This window comes from Carex rostrata, chromosome 31, assembly GCF_964058835.1.
Source record: "Carex rostrata chromosome 31, lpCarRost1.2, whole genome shotgun sequence".
In the NCBI taxonomy this organism is placed as follows: Eukaryota; Viridiplantae; Streptophyta; class Magnoliopsida; order Poales; family Cyperaceae; genus Carex; species Carex rostrata.
In genome coordinates, this window is record NC_135948.1 from 2908671 (window position 1) to 2927850 (window position 19180).

The 19180-nt window shown below is 33.5% G+C and overlaps 3 protein-coding genes across 3 annotated transcripts; 1 reads left to right on the forward strand and 2 right to left on the reverse strand.

Annotated features, from left to right (window-relative positions):
- Positions 1-473: 473 nt before the first annotated feature.
- On the reverse strand, positions 474-1570 carry LOC144547622 (calmodulin-binding protein 25-like). Its single transcript, XM_078296313.1, has one exon. It carries the CDS (start codon positions 1244-1246, stop codon positions 665-667), a length of 582 nt encoding a protein of 193 aa, XP_078152439.1. The 5' UTR covers positions 1247-1570; the 3' UTR covers positions 474-664.
- A 6226-nt stretch (positions 1571-7796) lies between these two features.
- On the reverse strand, positions 7797-9232 carry LOC144547650 (uncharacterized). The gene is made up of 2 exons (XM_078296343.1): positions 8928-9232; positions 7797-8087 (listed from the first exon to the last, which is right to left on the reverse strand). Exons 1-2 carry the CDS (start codon positions 9181-9183, stop codon positions 7882-7884), a joined length of 462 nt encoding a protein of 153 aa, XP_078152469.1. The 5' UTR covers positions 9184-9232; the 3' UTR covers positions 7797-7881.
- A 577-nt stretch (positions 9233-9809) lies between these two features.
- SVR3 (elongation factor family protein) lies at positions 9810-15072 on the forward strand. The gene is made up of 14 exons (XM_078296342.1): positions 9810-10066; positions 10143-10252; positions 10549-10752; positions 11050-11226; positions 11588-11740; positions 11822-11911; positions 12055-12189; positions 12335-12451; positions 12821-12972; positions 13051-13135; positions 13223-13314; positions 13697-13862; positions 14296-14491; positions 14929-15072. The coding sequence occupies exons 1-14, from the start codon at positions 9874-9876 to the stop codon at positions 15069-15071; spliced, it is 2013 nt and encodes a 670-aa protein (XP_078152468.1). The 5' UTR covers positions 9810-9873; the 3' UTR covers position 15072.
- Positions 15073-19180: the final 4108 nt, after the last annotated feature.

The following is a 19180-nucleotide window of genomic DNA, read 5'->3' on the forward strand; positions in this document are numbered from 1 at the left end:
CTATCTGGATTCCGGCCACAATCAAGCTCCAGAAAATTTCAAAATTTATAAATTACCCCCTAAAGTTTTATTTAATTTTATTGATTTAAATAGCCTCTAGTTTCTAGCTAGTAGCTAGACGCACCTTGCAACTTGCAAGTTACAATGACATTACAATATTCGGTCCCATCATAGACTAGGTATTAGTATAAACCACAAACATGACTATTAATTATTAAACGGTTTCAGCCGCCTCAAATATTCCAAATTTAAATTTAAAATGCTATTCGGAACAAAATGAAGGATGTATTTAAAAAAAGGCGCAGTGATTACGTATATATTATCGATTAAATAAAAGACCTCATCCGTGATTGCAGTTGGATAATTTTCCTATCTTGCACTCTGCTTTTGTATATATTACGGATTAAATATAAGCCGTTTGTTCTATCTGAGCAATCGTAGCAGTACAAATAGAAAGTCATACAAAAAGTGAGTAGCAAAACAAATTTAGTAAACTAAGATGGTGCAAATCAGTAATTAGTAATTACCAATAACAAACTCCTAACAAGCAAAAACTAGAGAGATAATCTGCTTGGCCCTTCCCACTGCTTATACACACACCACGGGAGGAAAAGTGAAAAAAAGCAGAGCTTCCCCAAAATAAAAATGCAAGGAAAAAAAACTCTCACACAATCATTCCCCAAGATTCCAATGTAGGAAAGCTCATACCGGGCTCCAACCCGAACCCAGTACCCGTTCTCTCAGCCCGCACTGGTGCAGCCAGGCTACTCTCTCTTGCCTGATTCAGCATATGTGCTGACGTGTCAAGCGTCGGCAAGAGACACCCTTGTTGCATCATCACTGGAATCCTTTGCGGTTCGGGTTTAAGCAGTGGTGCATCGACTAAACCCGGTTCAAAATGGATCCCAGTAACCTGCTGCACCATCTGTCTGAAATTAGCCGGATCTGCATTTATGTACGTAACTTGACTCCGCTTACTTGCACGGGATTTTCTCTTCGTGACCCGACCGGAGGGAACCAGCGTTCCCTTAACGGGTCGGGTTTCGATATGCGGTGTCGGGTCCACCCACTGGAACGTGTTAAGGATTGAATCCGAGGTGGAAATCGAGGAGCAGGGAGAATTGATGGTGGTGTTAGGCTCAGAAATGGAGATCTGCAGAGCCCTGGTAAGCGCCTCGTTGTCACGAGAAAGAAAACTGGAATGGAACGGGAATAAGGAGTCGAGAACAGAGGAGCTATCCGCCATGGATTAAAATCTCGTTAATTGTAGTTGTTATGGTTTTATTTCTTTTGGAGGAGTTGTTAGGGTATAAGTGAAGGGATAAAGTGAGAGAGAATTAGGGGATTTGTTTGGCTTTTTAAAGAGAAGTTGAGTGGGAAGGAGAGATTTGATACCGAGTTGTTGTGATTTTCCGCATCTTTAAAATATATCCAAACATGAAGCAAGTCCTAATACTTCATAGAAAAATGACCCGCCACAAAAGTAGATTTCTTGGAATTAGTTCGGGGAAGTAAGGGGTTAATAAAGAGGCGGTGCGGGACGAGAAAACGCGTCAGGGGGACATGTGGCGCGACAGTGAGGAAGGGCGTACTGGGGAAGCCAAGGAGTGCTGCTGTGGTGAACTCCGGTTCGAAGGTGAGCTGCGTGAGCAGTGTGCTTATCCTGTAACCCGGGGTCTTATGGGTCATGTTCAATGTGTATTTCCATGTGGCGAATTGCTGCTTTGTTTTTTTGAGTCTGATTATGTTCTGAAAGGGTAGAGATTAATACAAAGATTAATTTTTCAACTAGAAAAAAATTGGACGGTTCAGATTAATTTCAGCTGAGCCAAACTCAATTCGGAACCAGTTGACTTGGTATTGTAGGGGTCTGCTTTGAGATTCGTGCAACATAAAAAAGAACGGTTCAGATTTGTAGCTTGCACCTCACGTACCTGGGTGATACGGATTCCCCATGGAATATGCCATGTTTTTTAAATGTCTTCTACCTTCATTTAGAAAACCCTTTTTCTAGAAAGAAAGAGATTGGAAATTAAACTGGACAAAGCAATAAACTAATTAATAATGATGAGCGTATGACTTGAGGAAGAAGCTTGACCCGCAGTCTGTGAAAGTAAACTGATGGACTGACAGGAATGTATGCAATAAGAAAAAAAAACAAATAATTAATTATATTTCTGTCCAGCTCATTAGTTGAACGGCGGATTAAATTTCCAAAGGAAACTTCAGACGACCTACGGGCTTGTACTAAAAAACACATCTAATCAATCCATCGATCGTTGAATGCATGAAGAGCGTTGAATTGCTGATCCAAGTTGATTGATACAAACAAAGGTCATATGTTTTTATAAAAAGATTGTAAGAAAGTATCATTTTTAACATAAATAAATGCATACAATGCAGGTTACCATACAGGTCGTTGACGGTCAAGACGCGTTGTCAGGGGATGAGTGGGTACCACCTGTGCAACATGAGGAAATCTAAGAACATGATTAGCCAAGCAATCAATTTCTCAGTGAGCTGTGATTCACCAAAACAAATCGAAAATGAAAGAAAAGATAAACGTGGCATGTCATTTTTTAGTGTAAACTTGACCTGATCAGAGATCGAGAGATATTGAGATAATGCGGGGTGGATATAATTGTAGTAAAAAAGAGTGGTGACGAATTTCCAACGAGGTGTCTCGTGATAAAAGGTATTAGTTGTTTTAATAAGTTCACATGAACTTTTTGTTTTTAAAAAGGAAAAGAAGATTTGCTGACGACAAAAGAGAGGGTTATCTTTGTAAGATAAAAGTTTGTAGGGACGGATAGAGAAACTAATGGCTTTGTTATCTTTTTTTCAGTGACGATAAAAAGTTTGTGGGGTCAGATCGAATAACTAAAGTAATTAGCAAAATGGGGTTATAATGAATTAATGGGTAACTCGGATGTTCCTTTTCTTTCCAGATAACATAAATGGAATAAAGATAGATTGATCATTGATGTGAAAGAAAATTGCCTTGGGTGTTTTCAGGAAATTTCCTGGTCGAAACATAAATTATATAAAAATTTCGAGAAGTAACGTATATGCCTCTTGTCATGCGAGATCTCAAGGTAATAAACAGAATATACGAACAAGCAGGAGTGGACTCAGGATTTCCGTGAGGGAGATAAAAAATATCGAATCGGATTCAAACCTATTAACTAAATGAATATTTGATAAAAAAAAAACAATGTCTTGACTTATATCTTCCAATATCATGACTTATAATTTATGATCCTATAACTTATAATTAATATTATCAATCATAATTCAAAAAAATTATTTTGATTTTAACACTAAATTTAACCTGAATTACAAATCAAACATTCAGAAGGGGCAAAAAAAAATTCCAGAAAGGACCAAAGTTGACCAGTACTAATAAATCACAACTAAAACTCAAAATCCAGGAAAGACGGCCGCCGCCCCTCCCTGTGCTATAGTAGATCCGCCCCTGCGAGCAATTGATTCAAATGGACCGAATACGGGCAAATAATAATTAATACATGCACACCATATAATTCATATACAAATACATATTGAATGTTCAATGAATGTAAATTAAATATGGTCGAATATTTAAAAGTATCGATATAAATGATAATATAATTCGACTATTACGACCGAATATCACATATTTCAAACAAAGTAACGTATACATATTATATACATTATAGTTTTAACAAAATTATGTTTTCAGTTAGAAGTTTTGTATTAGCTATTTTTTTTTATCATATTATTAGTCACAATGCACAATTGAATCTCAAATCTTAATTAAAGTATATAAACTTGGAGTGAAATTAGTATGTACTTAAAGTTTTAATTTTACCAAAGTGGTTAGTGTAGTTAACTCGAAAATTTATTGGATCGGTTTCAGATTGCGAATTCAAATTGTTAAAACCAATCTATATATTTGATGGATAATGTTTTTAATATGCTATTTTTTTTTCTAATTTTATACAATGTAAAATCAAGCTATCGAAAATTATAGAAAATAAATATATTAAAATAACTTGTAAACTTTCTACTTTTCTTTTTTTAGTTGTCCGACTTTGTATTGAATAAATTCAAATTTTTATAAATTTGATATATAAATATATCTTTCGTGAAGTAGAGCAGTTGATTTTATAGTCAACATGCATATGCATATGCAATTATTCATAGTATACCAATATTCGAATACAAATTTGTACACATATAACATCTCATACCTTTGCATCGATATGAGAATTATATTCTCGCATGTTAATGAAAGCGTCAAAATTCTTTGATCAAATGTACATTTTTTTTCTTCTTGTTAAAACGATGGCTGGTTCCTAATTCTTTTTAAAAATATCTATATATTCCAGTGATTTTGGATAGGTTGTCTATGATATGACCTTGCCGCACCAGAGATCCTATGAAGACCCAAACAAAATCACAACTCTCATTTAAAAAAAAAATTGAATACATCAATTTTGACTCGACCGGTTTCTACTCCATTCATCCGTTGTTGGAGATGATCCAAACAACCTGGTAAATATTTTAACAGAGTAGCTTTTGCTTCATGCAGCAGACCAACCATATGCAACGCTGTTTTCATCCTACAGTAGATGCACTGCATGAAGTGAAACCTTCTCTGTTAAAATTTTATCTCATCCTCTGAGATATCTCATATATTTTTATTACGTGACTATTTGGAAAATCTCAACCGTTCAAATACGTTCTGCACGAACTCAAAAGCTCAAAATAATACTGCCCCTGCGCTATCCCCGAATAGTCACCGGACACATGAGAAAAAAAAAAAAAAAAAATCACCTGATCCCTTTTTTAAATATATTTTTATTTTTTGAAGAAATATTGTATGTCTCCTGTTAGTCGACTACCGGAGAGAGTAGACCTACTAGTCTTTCTTCCCTTTTCTCTTTTACTGGATTCTTTTCACTGGCTAGCAAAGCACCAGCTAGAAGGTATCAAGCTAGTTAGCTAGGTACCATGAAAAAACCTTATCTTCTCCTAGAAGTTTCACACTAACTTTCCAGGAAGAGATTAGAAAGCTAAATCAGAGGTCTAGAATAAAGCTTGTTTAATGTCACAAAAAGAATCAAAATCAAGTCTCCAGTCGTGCGGGGCTTTTCTCCAACACGCTTCTATGAAAGAAGACAGAAATTGACAGTGCTACTGTAGTCAGGGACATCTAAAGCATGCAAGAAATGTATTGCGTTACAAGCCTATTTTTGTGCCAAATTAATCGGTGTCCGGATCTCCTAAACTAATTCAAATTTTAAACTTGGACGCGGGCCGTCTGATCAGAATCCGAATTAATCCGGTCCAAATTAAAATTTACATATTTGTTTAATATTTGTGCAAATTCTGATCGGACGGTTCATATTCAAACTCAAAGTTTGGATCACTTTTGGAGATCCAAATTCAATGAATCTTTTGAAACCGTCTGGTTTTACACCTTGTTTGGATGGAGAGTAGAGGAAGGGAGGGAATGGAAAGAAATAAAAACTTTTTATTGAATCGTGTTTGGTTGTTAAAATTATGTCGGAGGTGAAGGATATAGGAGGTGAAAGGTTTAACCTTGCATCATTATAATTAATAGAATCGGTTTCCCTTCAAAATTGGGGTGTAACGGATGAAAAGAAATTTTGTTACAAATATTTTTAGAAAAAATAACACAAATGCCTAACCCTATATTTTACATATATAATTCTCATACAAGATTTTTTACTCAAACCTACAACAGTCACCGAATTTCTCATTAACCTCCTAAATTTTAGTCAACCAAACAAAAAATAAGACGGAAAGGAAAGTTACATTTATTTTCTCTCATTAATCATCCAAACACGAAGATGTTAAATATGTTAATCTTCCTTTCTATTCCATTCCATTCCCTTCTATTCTTAACCTCCTATTCCTTCCTCTACTCTCCATCCAAACATGGTTAAATATGTTAAATGGACATATTTGCAATAATGAGGTTCAGTTTTTTTTTTGTGTGTTATTAAACCCTGATAAATAAGCCAATTATGCGGGAACATTAATTTTCAGAATTTTCATGGACTGGATATAAAAGTTATTATTTAACTAAAGTAGGACTCCTTTTGATAAATCTTGCAAATGTTAATATGCTATATGTTTTGTTTAAACTACAGACCGGAGGGAACAACGATACTAAAATACAAGATTCCAACAAGAGGGCTTCTCGGGTTGAGAAACTCAATTCTGACAGCTTCAAGGGGTACCGCTATTTTTAATACTATTTTTGATAGCTATGGGCCATGGAATGGAGATTTCAAAACCAGAGACCTTGGCTCACTGGTAAAACTTTCTTTCTTGGTCAATTGTTCTATGTTGCTATTATTGCTTAATAATGATTAAAAGTTGTTAGGCTGTGAACATTAAGCTATGATTTAGAGAGAATTTCATATATACCCTCAAAAAAAGCTGAAAATTGTGTATTTCTCCCTCTAAATTTCAAATACTCGCAAATTAACCATATTATTGCCTTTTCTTATTAAAACTCATTTTAATTTTAAAAAATACCCATTTTACCCTTTTAGGAAAAATACATAATTTCAAGGTTTTTGAGGGGTATACATGAAATCCCCCCTATGATTTATAAAACTTCAAGGACAATCAGCTAAAAAATTATGATATGTAACCATTAACAAAGAGCATTCGAATGCTCTGGATTTGAAAGTTAGTAAATTAAGATATTTGTCTAGTTGGTCAGTTGGTGATCTTTTTCATATGCTGTTTGGGCTTCGTGCAGCACAAAGACAATAAAATCAAAACAACGCTTCATATAATTTATACGATGTATGAACCCAAAACTATTTTGTTCAAATCTTTACACAGTTCACATATCAAATTTAATAGGAGTGATTTAATTTTGTTCAAACATTTTTTTTATTAGCGATGAAGATTTAATTCATCCTCAGTCTGGCCCACAAATTTAAACTTGTACGTATTTCAAAAAATATATAATAGCACAATTAGAGGCCTCTTTTTAAATATGACCCATTAATAAATTTCTAGACTTCAAAAGATGCATAAATTTTGTTCAAATGCTACTCAAAGGAATAATTTAATTTCCTGTGCTCGTTTTTATTTATTAATTTATCTCTATTTTTTGTTTTTTCGTTAGTTTGAACAGCGTTGACAGATTTCTAATTAAATAGTGGCCTTATCGGTATATAACAAATAAAGTGGATTTTGCAATATCTTCATAGCAGTCTTGTATAAAATTATATCAACTTTATTTATGTAATCGACATTCAGATAATATATAGAAATAATCAACTATTATTAGATAGTAAACACAACTTTTATTTCTCTTTTGTACTTGTTAGTGTTGCAAGCAATTATTTAGCATGGACACTTTTAATTTTTCAAATAATTTTTTTACTACAAAAGCTTGTAAGCACAGTATCTGCGAAGGTATTCACAATGGTATCATCACGGATACTTATGTCGGTAATATAGACACACAATAAAAATATTTTTCTGGTAGTGTACCCTCACAAATAATCCCTTTTTACTCTCGCAAATATTGTCATATTATTGTAGACGTTATACTGACACATTCTCCGTTATATATTACAATTTATCTTTAGCTTACTTTTTACCCATTCTTTATTCAGTAATTTCTTTAATTGCAAGTTTCAGCAAACAAGCTCTGTACCATTTCATTTATAGAAGGAATAAATTTTACAAATTTTTAAAAGTTTGCAATTTTATCCTTCAAATTTTCTATTTCTGCAAAAGTTATTATTAATATTCCTTCATAAAAAAAAATTACATGATACTTGTTCATTCAGTTTTTCAATCTCAATTTTCTGATTACATTCCTGTAAAGTTATGATATCCATCCTACTGTGGTTCAGACAAAGGCACCCTTTCTAAAATGATGGGTTTTTGATAGCCATCAATGGTTGGTTTAATATAGAAACTAAAAATGACATTGTAGAAAATGGTGAGCATGACTAGAGCACCAGCAGCATATAGCAGGTATGAATCAGATATTTCAGGCATTTCTTCTCTTGCATCTCTTCTCATGAAAAAATCCCTCTCTGAATCTGCTTTTTTTTTTTAATTAATTGTAAATGTAATTAATTCATGAGATTTGAGGTGATGAGAATAACACATTTCATTTTATTAGTGAGGTTATATATGGTACTATGCACACCGATTGGTCTGTACTACGAATCAATATTTTTATTTTCAAAATTTGAATAGTCAACCTGAACTGTTCAACATGATTTTTATATAAAAATGTACTTGCAGACAAGATTATATATTTTTTATCATTTTTTTATAAGTAAAAAACCACTACTTTTGAATGATGTAGAAATTTTAGATTTCGAGTATGTGTCCCCTAAAATAACCCAATTTTGAGTTTTGATCCGGATCGTTCGATTAGAAATTCGGACCAATCTGACCTATGATGAAATGCACGGGGCCTCTTTAATATTAGTGTTAGAGCATATCAGATGGTCTAGATCAAAACTCAAAAATTGAGTTACTTAAGGGATTCAAATTCATAATTTTCTATCTATCTAAAAAAATTCTAAAAAAAATATACAATTTAATATACATGTACATTTTCATATGGAGATTATGTTGAACGATTCATCAACTGTTTGGACTTTAAAAAGTGAAAGATATTGATCCATAGTACGGACCAATATGTGCGGTGCATAGTATCATTACCATAGCCTCACTCCATTTTCAACCCGCTTTAAGATCCGTATGTGTAACTTCAATATCCGTGTTGATTTAGTGTGCACGGGTCTTAAAGTAAATTGAACAGTAGTCGGATGAACGTCAGACCCAAATTTCTCTCTTCAATGTTTCATTTGTTGATAAAAAAAGAATTAATAAAAGAGAATAGTACTAGGTGACAAAGATAACAGTACCAGGTAAAGGAGATGGTTTAGGAGGTGCAGGTGGAGATGGAGACAGAGGTTGAGGCTGAGAGAGGGTCTGAAGCTGCTGGTCGAGCTGTTTCAGAGCTTCTCTCGCCTTCTTTTGGTCAATCTCAATTTCTTCATCCTCCTCTGACGAACTCTCTATCCTCCATTTCCATTTCCATTTGCAATTTCTCCTCCTCCTCCTTGTATTGCTAAGAGTACCCAAAGAAGAGGATTGGAGGTGGACACGGCACAGCAGCATTTCAAGGAGATGAAGAAAGAAGAAGAATAGATGATGGATGAGATAGATATTTTCCCAGTCTCAACGAACAAAGAAAGGAGATGTTGTTGTTGGGCTTGAGATAGATAAAATAATTATGGGCCTGATGCTTGCTCGGCCCAATTTAAGTAACAAACAAAAATAGCGTCTGTAAGTCACTCTCCTCACGTATGGACCAAATTGGGCCAACCATCTCCCTTCCCTTTCACTTTCCTTCCATGCAAAAATTACCACCCTAAAAAATTAGCAAAGAATAATAAAATAATAAAAGAAAGAAAGGCAATGAATTTAACAGATCAGTGTTGGCTTTATGCAGCGCAGCATGAAGCCATAACTACATTGTTAAAATCTTTACCCGAAAGAATAATAAGTAGCCATTATCTCATCTCTTCTCTCTCCACGACACTCCCGAATTCAACAATAATATTACCTAAGGTAACATAATATTTCTATTTTGATCCTTACCGTTCGATCAAAATCAAAGGCCCTCAATTTTGATCTGAAGGTTTGGATCAAAAGAGAATATATTATATTACCTGAGAGGATATTGATCGATCCTGGCCTCTAATCTCTTCTATAACTATCCTTCTCTCTTCATCCATACCTCTTTGAGCAGAAACACCTATCTCTCACTCTCTGCTCCTTGCCTTACATTTCTCCTCTCTCTTCGTCATGCTTCGCTCAGTCTCCTACTATACTACTCCATCTCCGCCTACTCCACCACTCCGCCGCCGTGCCGCCGCCTCTACTACCACCACAACCGCCGTTCGCTTTCCCAAGCTAAGGAGCAGGCGTGGTTTCACTGTTAAAGCATCGGTTGAGACTGGAGAGCCACAGGTCGAGTCTCCTCCTCCTCTTCCTTCTGGTAATTCAATTCTCCTCTTTTGCCAATTCAATTCAATTCATTGATTTGATTGATTGATTCATATGTTTGTTTGTAGTGGGGAAGAAGAAACAGGCGACCAGAAGGGATGTGAGGAACATTGCCATTGTTGCTCATGTCGATCATGGCAAGACCACATTGGTTGATTCTATGTTGAAGCAAGCTAAGGTACTTCCTTTTCTTTCTTAAAGTGGGATAAAACACACTGATTTTTATTGAAATCAACTACTGTTTCAGGTCTGATACCAAACAGCTGGTACCAGAACCATTATTTACAAACCCTATAACATCAAAATACCAGAATTACATCGATCTTAAACTAAACAATCAAGGTACCAGTTACAGTAACACCAAAAGCAAATCAGCCCTTACAAACTTCTCAAATTTCTATTTTGTACATTATTATACCATTTTATTACCTGTTTTGATCTACTATTTAATATCTGTGTTCATCCATTTTTCAGGTCTTTCGTGACAACCAAACAGTGCAAGAGAGGATAATGGACTCGAACGATTTGGAAAGAGAGAGAGGGATTACTATCCTTAGCAAGAACACCTCCATTAATTACAAAGGCACCAAAATAAACATTATTGACACACCGGGACACTCTGATTTCGGTGGAGAGGTCGAGCGTGTGCTTAACATGGTCGAAGGAGTACTCCTAGTGGTATTAACTTGCAAAAATACTCAATTAATTTGTTTCTTTTTTCAAAAAAATTGCATATTATTTTACACATGCTACTAGAAGTTATCAAATGTAGAATTTTAAACATGTACCAAATTGTTTCGTGCCTAAGAAAGTACAATGTTTGAATTCCTTTGATAAATTTGACACTTTAGTTGTGGAAATAGTATTTCTAGTTAATGGAAAAAGACTATCCATAGCAATTTTAAATTTTCAACCATTTCTAGGGCACTTGACTTGATGATTTAATGGAAAATCTGGGCTATTTTTATATCATAGGTGGATTCGGTGGAGGGACCCATGCCTCAAACGAGGTTTGTATTGAAGAAAGCACTAGAGTTTGGCCATGCTGTGGTGGTGGTTGTAAATAAAATTGACCGGCCGTTTGCTCGGCCAGATGATGTTGTCAATGCTACCTTTGAGCTTTTCATTGAATTAAATGCTACCGATGAGCAGGTACGTAATTTTTACAGGCAATAATGAATAGCGTGTTGTATTTTTCATTTTTCTTTTGCTTGGGGAAAATTTTTGGTGTTTTGCTTCAAAAATTCTAATATTGCATGAATTTACCCTTCAAAAAGATAAGTATTGAATTAGTTCTCTCTATGAAAGTCTGGAACAATGAGAGGCTTGTTTATATGTTTACTCTCTCTCTCTCGTTGTTTTTTTTTTTTTTTTTTGAGAACTTATCCGGGGAAGGAACACCTACTGTGTTTTCTTTTATATCAGTCATGTGCATGCATGATATATCTTAGTTAGAGGATGGTCAGGTATCTTTCATATTTCTTGGTTTTTACTGGTTCTATGTACTTTGTAGTGTGATTTTCAAGCCATTTATGCGAGTGGAATCAAAGGGAAGGCAGGGCTATCCCATGACAATTTGGCTGATGACCTGGGTCCCCTTTTTGAGGCCATTCTTAGATGCATTCCTGAGCCACGAATTGAGAAAGATGGCGCTCTGCAACTGCTTGTAAGCTCAATTTCTTTGTTTCTTTGTTTCTTCCAGGTTGCTTTTGATCAGTTTTTTAATCTTATGTTTAAATTTATGTAGGTGTCGAGCACTGAATATGATGAGCACAAAGGGAGGATAGCTGTTGGTCGGTTGCACGCTGGTGAACTCCGACGAGGCATGGAGGTCAAGGTAAATTTGTGTTGAACTTGTAAACAATTTAAAGTTTAGGTTTTGCACCAAGTATTAATGTAAGAAACCCTCTTAGAGTATAATTAGAGGCTAATTTCATGTAAATTAGTTCTTTGACTGGGAAGTTACTGTAATTTTTTTAGGTATGCACAAGTGATGATGCTTGCCGATTTGCAAAAGTTGGCGAGCTTTTTGTCTATGAGAGCTTCTTGCGGGTCCCAACTGACACTGTACAAGCCGGTGACATTTGTGCCGTGTGTGGCATTACTGATATTATGGTTAGTATCTTTCTTCTCATTGTTTCACCTGCAACATGTCTTCAATTTTTTTGTTTTTATTTAGAAATAAAATAATGCTGGAAAGGGAAGAAATCGTGTAGGTTTTCAATAGAATAATATTTCAAAAAAATATTATTTTATGCAGATTGGTGAAACAATAGCAGATAAAATGACTGGAACACCATTGCCTGCGATTAGGGTTGAGGAGCCGACTGTCAAAATGTCTTTCTCTATTAACACTTCTCCTTTTGCTGGCAAAGAGGTACACTTTTTGGTTGATTTTCACCGATCTATATATATATATATTTTTTAATGGCCGTTGTATATTGCATTATACCATGATAAAATAAAGAGTTACCTAACATTCGTCAACTCTCTACCTCCCCTAAGATATCTCAATCTTTGAGTTGATATGTTGAAAATCTGGACCATTCAGATCATTTTTGCACGAATCTCAAAGCACAATAATACTGAACCCCTGCATTCCGAAAAGGCACTGAAAATATTTGGCCCGGCTTATATAAACTGAAAATTTGGGATATTTCAGAGGATACAGACTCCTCTCTCTCTCTCTCTCTCTCTCTCTATCTCTCTATCTCTCTATAATCTGACGCAAGTCATTATATTTTAGGGGAAATATGTGACTAGCAGAAACCTTAGAGATCGGTTGTACCGAGAACTGGAGAGGAACTTGGCCATGAAAGTAGAAGATGGCGAGACAGCTGATACATTTATTGTGAGTGGCCGAGGCACACTGCACATCACTATCTTAATAGAAAACATGTAAGAATGAATTAACGTTTGTATAATTAATTATACAATTGTTGGATTCTTGTTTATGTTGTATTGTTGTATAATCAGGAGAAGAGAAGGATATGAGTTTATGGTGGGCGCACCAAAGGTCATAATGAAAGAAGTAGATGGCAAAAAACTCGAGCCTTATGAGGTATTTTAATTTTTAATATTATAGTGTAACACCTGTTTTGATTATATATCTAATTTGACAATAATATTTTTTTTGAATGAAATAAAGATTGCAACTGTTGAGGTGCCAGAAGAGTACGTGGGATCAGTTGTTGAGCTTTTAGGAAAAAGACGTGGTGAGATGTTTGATATGCAAACCGGGTAAGGCACAAGCACCTTTCTTTATTTACTTATTTAGTATTCATGTTTAATAAGTTGCTAACTTTTATTCCTTGTTTCTTGTTTTTTTGCAATTAAAACACTCTTTATCTTTTCTATTTTCAATAATTCCCAAAATTCTCATATTGCGAACCGAGTGTATTGGGTTATTTAAAGGTAATTGTTAAATGGACATATTTGCAACAATGAGGTTCAGTTTTTTTTTGTGTGTGTGTGTGTTATTAAACCCTGATAAATAAGCCAATTATACGGGAACATTAATTTTCAGATTTTTCATGGACTGGATATAGAAGTTATTATTGAACTAAAGTGGTTGATAAATCTTGCAAATGTTAATATGTTATATGTTTTGTTTAAACTACAGACCGGAGGGAACAACAATACTAAAATACAAGATTCCGACAAGAGGGCTTCTCGGGTTGAGAAACTCAATTCTGACAGCTTCAAGGGGTACCGCTATTTTTAATACTATTTTTGATAGCTATGGGCCATGGAATGGAGATTTCAACACCAGAGACCTTGGTTCACTGGTAAAACTTTCTTTCTTGGTCAATTGTTCTACGTTGCTATTATTGCTTAATAATGATTAAAAGTTGTTAGGCTGTGAACATTAAGCTATGATTTAGATAGAATTTCATATATACCCCTCAAAAAAAGCTGAAAATTACGTATTTCTCCCTCTAAATTTCAAATACTCACAAATTTACCCATATTATTGCCTTTTCTTATTAAAACTCATTTTAATTTTAAAAAGTACCCATTTTGCCCTTTTAGGAAAAATACGTAATTTCAAGGTTTTTGAGGGGTATACATGAAATCCCCCCTGTGATTTATAAAACTTCAAGGACAATCAGCTAAAAAATTAAGATATGTAACCATTAACGAAGAGCATTCGAATGCTCTGGATTTGAAAGTAAGTAAATAGAAATTTAACTAATAAAAATAATAAAAAAAAAAATGTAGGTTGCATTTGAGGATGGAACAACTACTTCATATGCCATGTTTAATGCGCAAGAGAGGGGTCAACTGTTTGTTAAACCCGGCCAGGAGGTATACAAAGGACAAATAGTCGGTATTTACCAAAGGCCCGGTGACTTGGCACTTAATGTTTGCAAGAAGAAGGCCCAAACAAATGTGCGCTCTAACAAAGAAGCCACGGGTAACAACAAATAATCCCTTAATTAAATTTTACATTTTTTATAATTTTTTGACTATTTTTTTTATAGGTAGAACATCACTACTTTTGAATGGTCTATAATTTTTAGATCAAATGATTTTGAATGGTAACTTTTGAATTGCCCATATATATATCTATTCAATTGCATCCTTTTATCTGTTTACCCGAACCTGTGCCATGTTCGATTAGATGGGTATTGGTAAAGTTTCTTTTTTCATTAGCTTATCAGGTACGGGTAGGGTAATTTTTTTTTTGTTAACTTAACGGGTAAGTGTATGAAAATGCTTCCACCCGATCCATTTCATACCCTTTGTACCATATATGAAGAAAAAATCTGGAAGAAGGAAATTAGTTCAGTTTTTATAAACTTTAAAAGATGATTTTAATTTGATGGTTAATTGTTTTTAATTTTGGTGTAGTTGTGCTTGATGAGCCCGTGGATTTCAGCTTGGATGATTGTATAGAATATATCCAAGAAGATGAACTTGTCGAGGTAACCCCGCAAAGTGTGAGAATGTGCAAAAACCCGAAAATGACAACAAAGAACAAGAGGAGTAGCTAATTTTCTTTTCTTTTATTGAAATTTTTATAGTCATACACTGCTCCCTGGAGTTTTATACTATAACCAGGTATAGCTAGAGAGCAAAAGAAAAAAAAGAAAATTGTTAGAAATTGTACCCCCATTAAATTGATGAGCATTTTTTTTTGGAATTTTTAGTGTATTTATTTATCTATTAATTATACCTCTCAATACAATGTAATGTATTGCGGCCATTTTTATTAATAACCCAAAAAAATAGTTTTTTATAAATATACCCTCAAAATATGAGTTTTTTCAAATATACCCAAACCGCCCGGGACACGGGCGGTTTGCTCTCTCTTTTTTTTTTTTTTTTTAGAGCTGATTTTTTCTTAATATTTTCATTTGTGAAGTTTTAGTTTTTTTTTTTTTGTTTAGAGTATTTGCCAAAAAAAATAAAACATTTAATATATTTACAAGTGGTGTCGTAACTCTTTATAACTTTGATTTGATTTAATTTGTCAGTTGAATATCACAAGTCTAAAGATAACACTAATTAAGGACTAGGCAAATGTCCACTGATTTGATTTGTCAGTTGAATATCATCAAGAATCTTAACTCATTTGAGAATTAAGAGAAATGAAAATTGAAGAGATTAAAGTGAAAAATTCAGTCCCATACTCTGCTGGTTGGGAGGGCGTTTCTTCTAGAATAAAGACAAAAAGTCTATGGATTGTCGGTCATTTTTTTTAATACCCAAAATAAAAAACAAATTTACCAAACTAACCAATCTTTTGATTTTTTTTTATATCTACCGAGATCGCCTGGCATACTGGCGGTCCAGATCTGTAGTGAACCGCCAGGTGGTGGGGCGGTCCACTAGGAGACCTGACCGCACATCTTAATGGGTAACTTATATTAATCTGAACCGCACATCTTGATGGGTAACTTAATTAATCGATTTGACTCTTAAAAGGAATGACATAATCGGTTGGATCGGTCATAAAAGGAATGACATAAGGTTCCTTGAAAACAATAATAAAAAATATTACACCTAGTGTTATGTATGTGGGCCTGATTCTAGGAGTATGCAGGGGGTGGCAGGGGGGCGGCAGCCCCCTGCGAGCGGTGTCTGAGGTTACGAAGCCCGGAGAATTTTATTTTCAGAGAAGTCAATTGAATGAGAATCCTTTAACTGACGGCCCAGATTAACTTACCCATCAAGATGTGCGGTTCAGATTAATATAAGTTACCCATCAAGATGTGCGGCATAAATTCGACTTTCCTAGCCAAAGTTATGGGTGTTTAAAGTTTTTTTGAAAATTAAACTTTGGAAATTCATAATTAACTGTAGAAAAATCCAAATAAGTTGAAATTTATATCAATTCTGTGTATTTTTGAATGCTCTACATGCTGTATCAATCCATACTTGAACCCTTTATACATACAAAATTTTGTGTGTGCTGAGTGAAACAAAAAGTTATTACCCTTAATTCAGGGACCTTCTCTCCCGTAAAGAAAAAAAAAAGAAGGAAAAGAAAAAGAATAGTATAGAGAGTTTTCACTTTAATCTCTTCAATTTTCATTTCTCTTAATTCTCAAATGAGTTAAGATTCTTGATGATATTCAACTGACAAATCAAATCAGTAGGCATTTGCCTAGTCCTTAATTAGTGTTATCTTTAGACTTGTGATATTCAACTGACAAATCAAATCAAAGCTATAAAAGAGTTACGACACCACTTATAAATATATCAAATGTTTTATTTTTTGGCAAATACCCTAAACAAAAAAAAAACTAAAACTTCACAAATGAAAATATTAAGAAAAAATCAGATCTCTCTAAAAAAAAAGAAAAAAGAAAAAAAAAGAGCAAACCGCCCGTGTCCCGGGCGGTTTGGGTATATTTGAAAAAACTCATATTTTGAGGGTATATTTATAAAAAACAATTTTTTTTGGGTTATTAATAAAAATGGCCGAATGTATTGCAACATTTAGAGATATCAATAACATTACAAAAACATGAAGAGTCGTCTTCACTAAATTTCATTTATCATATATTTCCTTTTTAGTTCTGTTCTTTAAGAAAGTTGAGGATAATAGTTTTTTTTTTATCTTTCTTTTGTTTTTTGTCTTTTTTTTTTTTGAAGAGGATTTGATCTCAAAATAGCGAAAAAAATTAAACAGTAAGTATTCATGTCATGTTGCCAAAGCTCAAACTCTCCCCAAATCGAACTAAATTTCGATTTGGTTCGATCATAAAATAAATATTTTCTTGTTTGATTTGATATTTTAAATTTAACCCAGCAATATACATTATGTTCTAATTTTTGAATTTCTTGTAAATGTTTGGTTCGGATAGCGGACGGGTTTAAAAGTTTCAGCCAGTTCAATCTAACTAGTTTAAAAAATGTCTAAACCAAATCGAATTGAACCGGTTTTAAAAAATAAATCAGACCAACCCATTTAACTAAAAAAAATGAAACAATTTAATTTGAACTCTCTCAATTTGATTTAAAACCGATTAAACTGAATCCAACAAACACCCTAAACAGGACAACATCAATAAATATATCTAACCAATTTCTTCAACACGTAGAAAAAATTATCCTAGAAGAAAAAGTCTTATAGGATTTTGAATTTATCTGTCTATGATTGCTACAATTATTTATTCTTTTTGACTTTTGTGTATCAAGTTAGAAACACCTGGATAAAAAATATACACTAAATAACAAAAATTTACCTGAAATAATCATAAATTAATGTAAGTAGGTCAGCAATAAATCTGTTTTATAATGTTGTTTCAATCACACGTAAATTTGGGCACATAATGCCATTGAGAGGAGTAAGAAGAATTATTTTTTTGTTCTATATTGAATTCATCATTTTTCTATTTTAAAGTTATTTTTTTTACATATCCCTCAACTCATATCATTTCTTTTATTCTTTTTCTAAATTTGAATTTATCTTAAATACTCCTTAACTCTATCAATTTTTTCCAAGGTTCTAAATAGTAAATACTAAAAAAATGTAAAATTTGGTCTCCAAGTACAATTTAATATGGAGATCATATTTAACGGTTCAGATCGTTTGTTTGGAGAGCGATTGCTGGTTGGCACTTGGCAGTGAAGAACAAAGAATAGGTAAGTCCGAGCAAACGTCGTTGTGTTTTTATTTTTCTAGTCTGCCGCTTAAGTTTTTTATGACATATTTTTCGACAACTAAATTATTTGACGATATTGATATCTTTTAATCATTATATTTCAAATATTTTTGTATCAATTGATACATACATTAATAATCATTAAATTCAAATCGTTCCATAAAAAATAAAATGCATCCAACTCTCACTATTTTTATAGGCACAATATTACATCATACTTCCTATTTACAAATTTTGCTCTCTCTAGATATGATTTTGGAAACTTTCATGTCCAGTTAAAATATACTCAACGATTCATTTCTTTTACGTGTTCAAGTTTTTCTCTCTTCTTGGACTAATTTGTCAAAACATGTTAATAAGCCGACTATTTTTTACAGTTAGGTTGATAAAATACATGTTATATATGAGTAAATATAATTATTTTATATTATAAATGTAAAGAGCATACCCCAACTTGTTTGAGACTAAAGGCTTAGGTTGTTGTTGTAGTATAAATGTATAGATTGCAAATAATTGCTTGTATTAAACTAACTTATATAATTAGTTATAATTTTAAACCAACTCAAATCATATTTAATATGTTAAAATAGCATTACTTGTCGCTTATCAAATTCTTAAAGAATTTCATATTCAAATCGTACAGTTGTAAAAACAAACCCAATAAGGCATATCTTGATCCATATGCAAATCCAATAAACTATCAAATCCATATCCATTCACTTGTCCAGACTCAAATCGGATAATCCAATTATGAATATTCATTTACAATCCTATAGTACAAGTCAAATAACGAAACAATGACAAATTGGAAAAGTCAATGTTACATCTCAGCACCTTGGCTTTAAATATTTTTAAATAATGTATAAAACCATAGTTAAGCCATGCATTACAAAAGTAAAAAAAAAAAAAAATCTGAACTAATACATTACACATATTCCAGAGATGTTTCTAAACTAAAGGACTGTTAGGCAAAAACAAAACAGGTATTA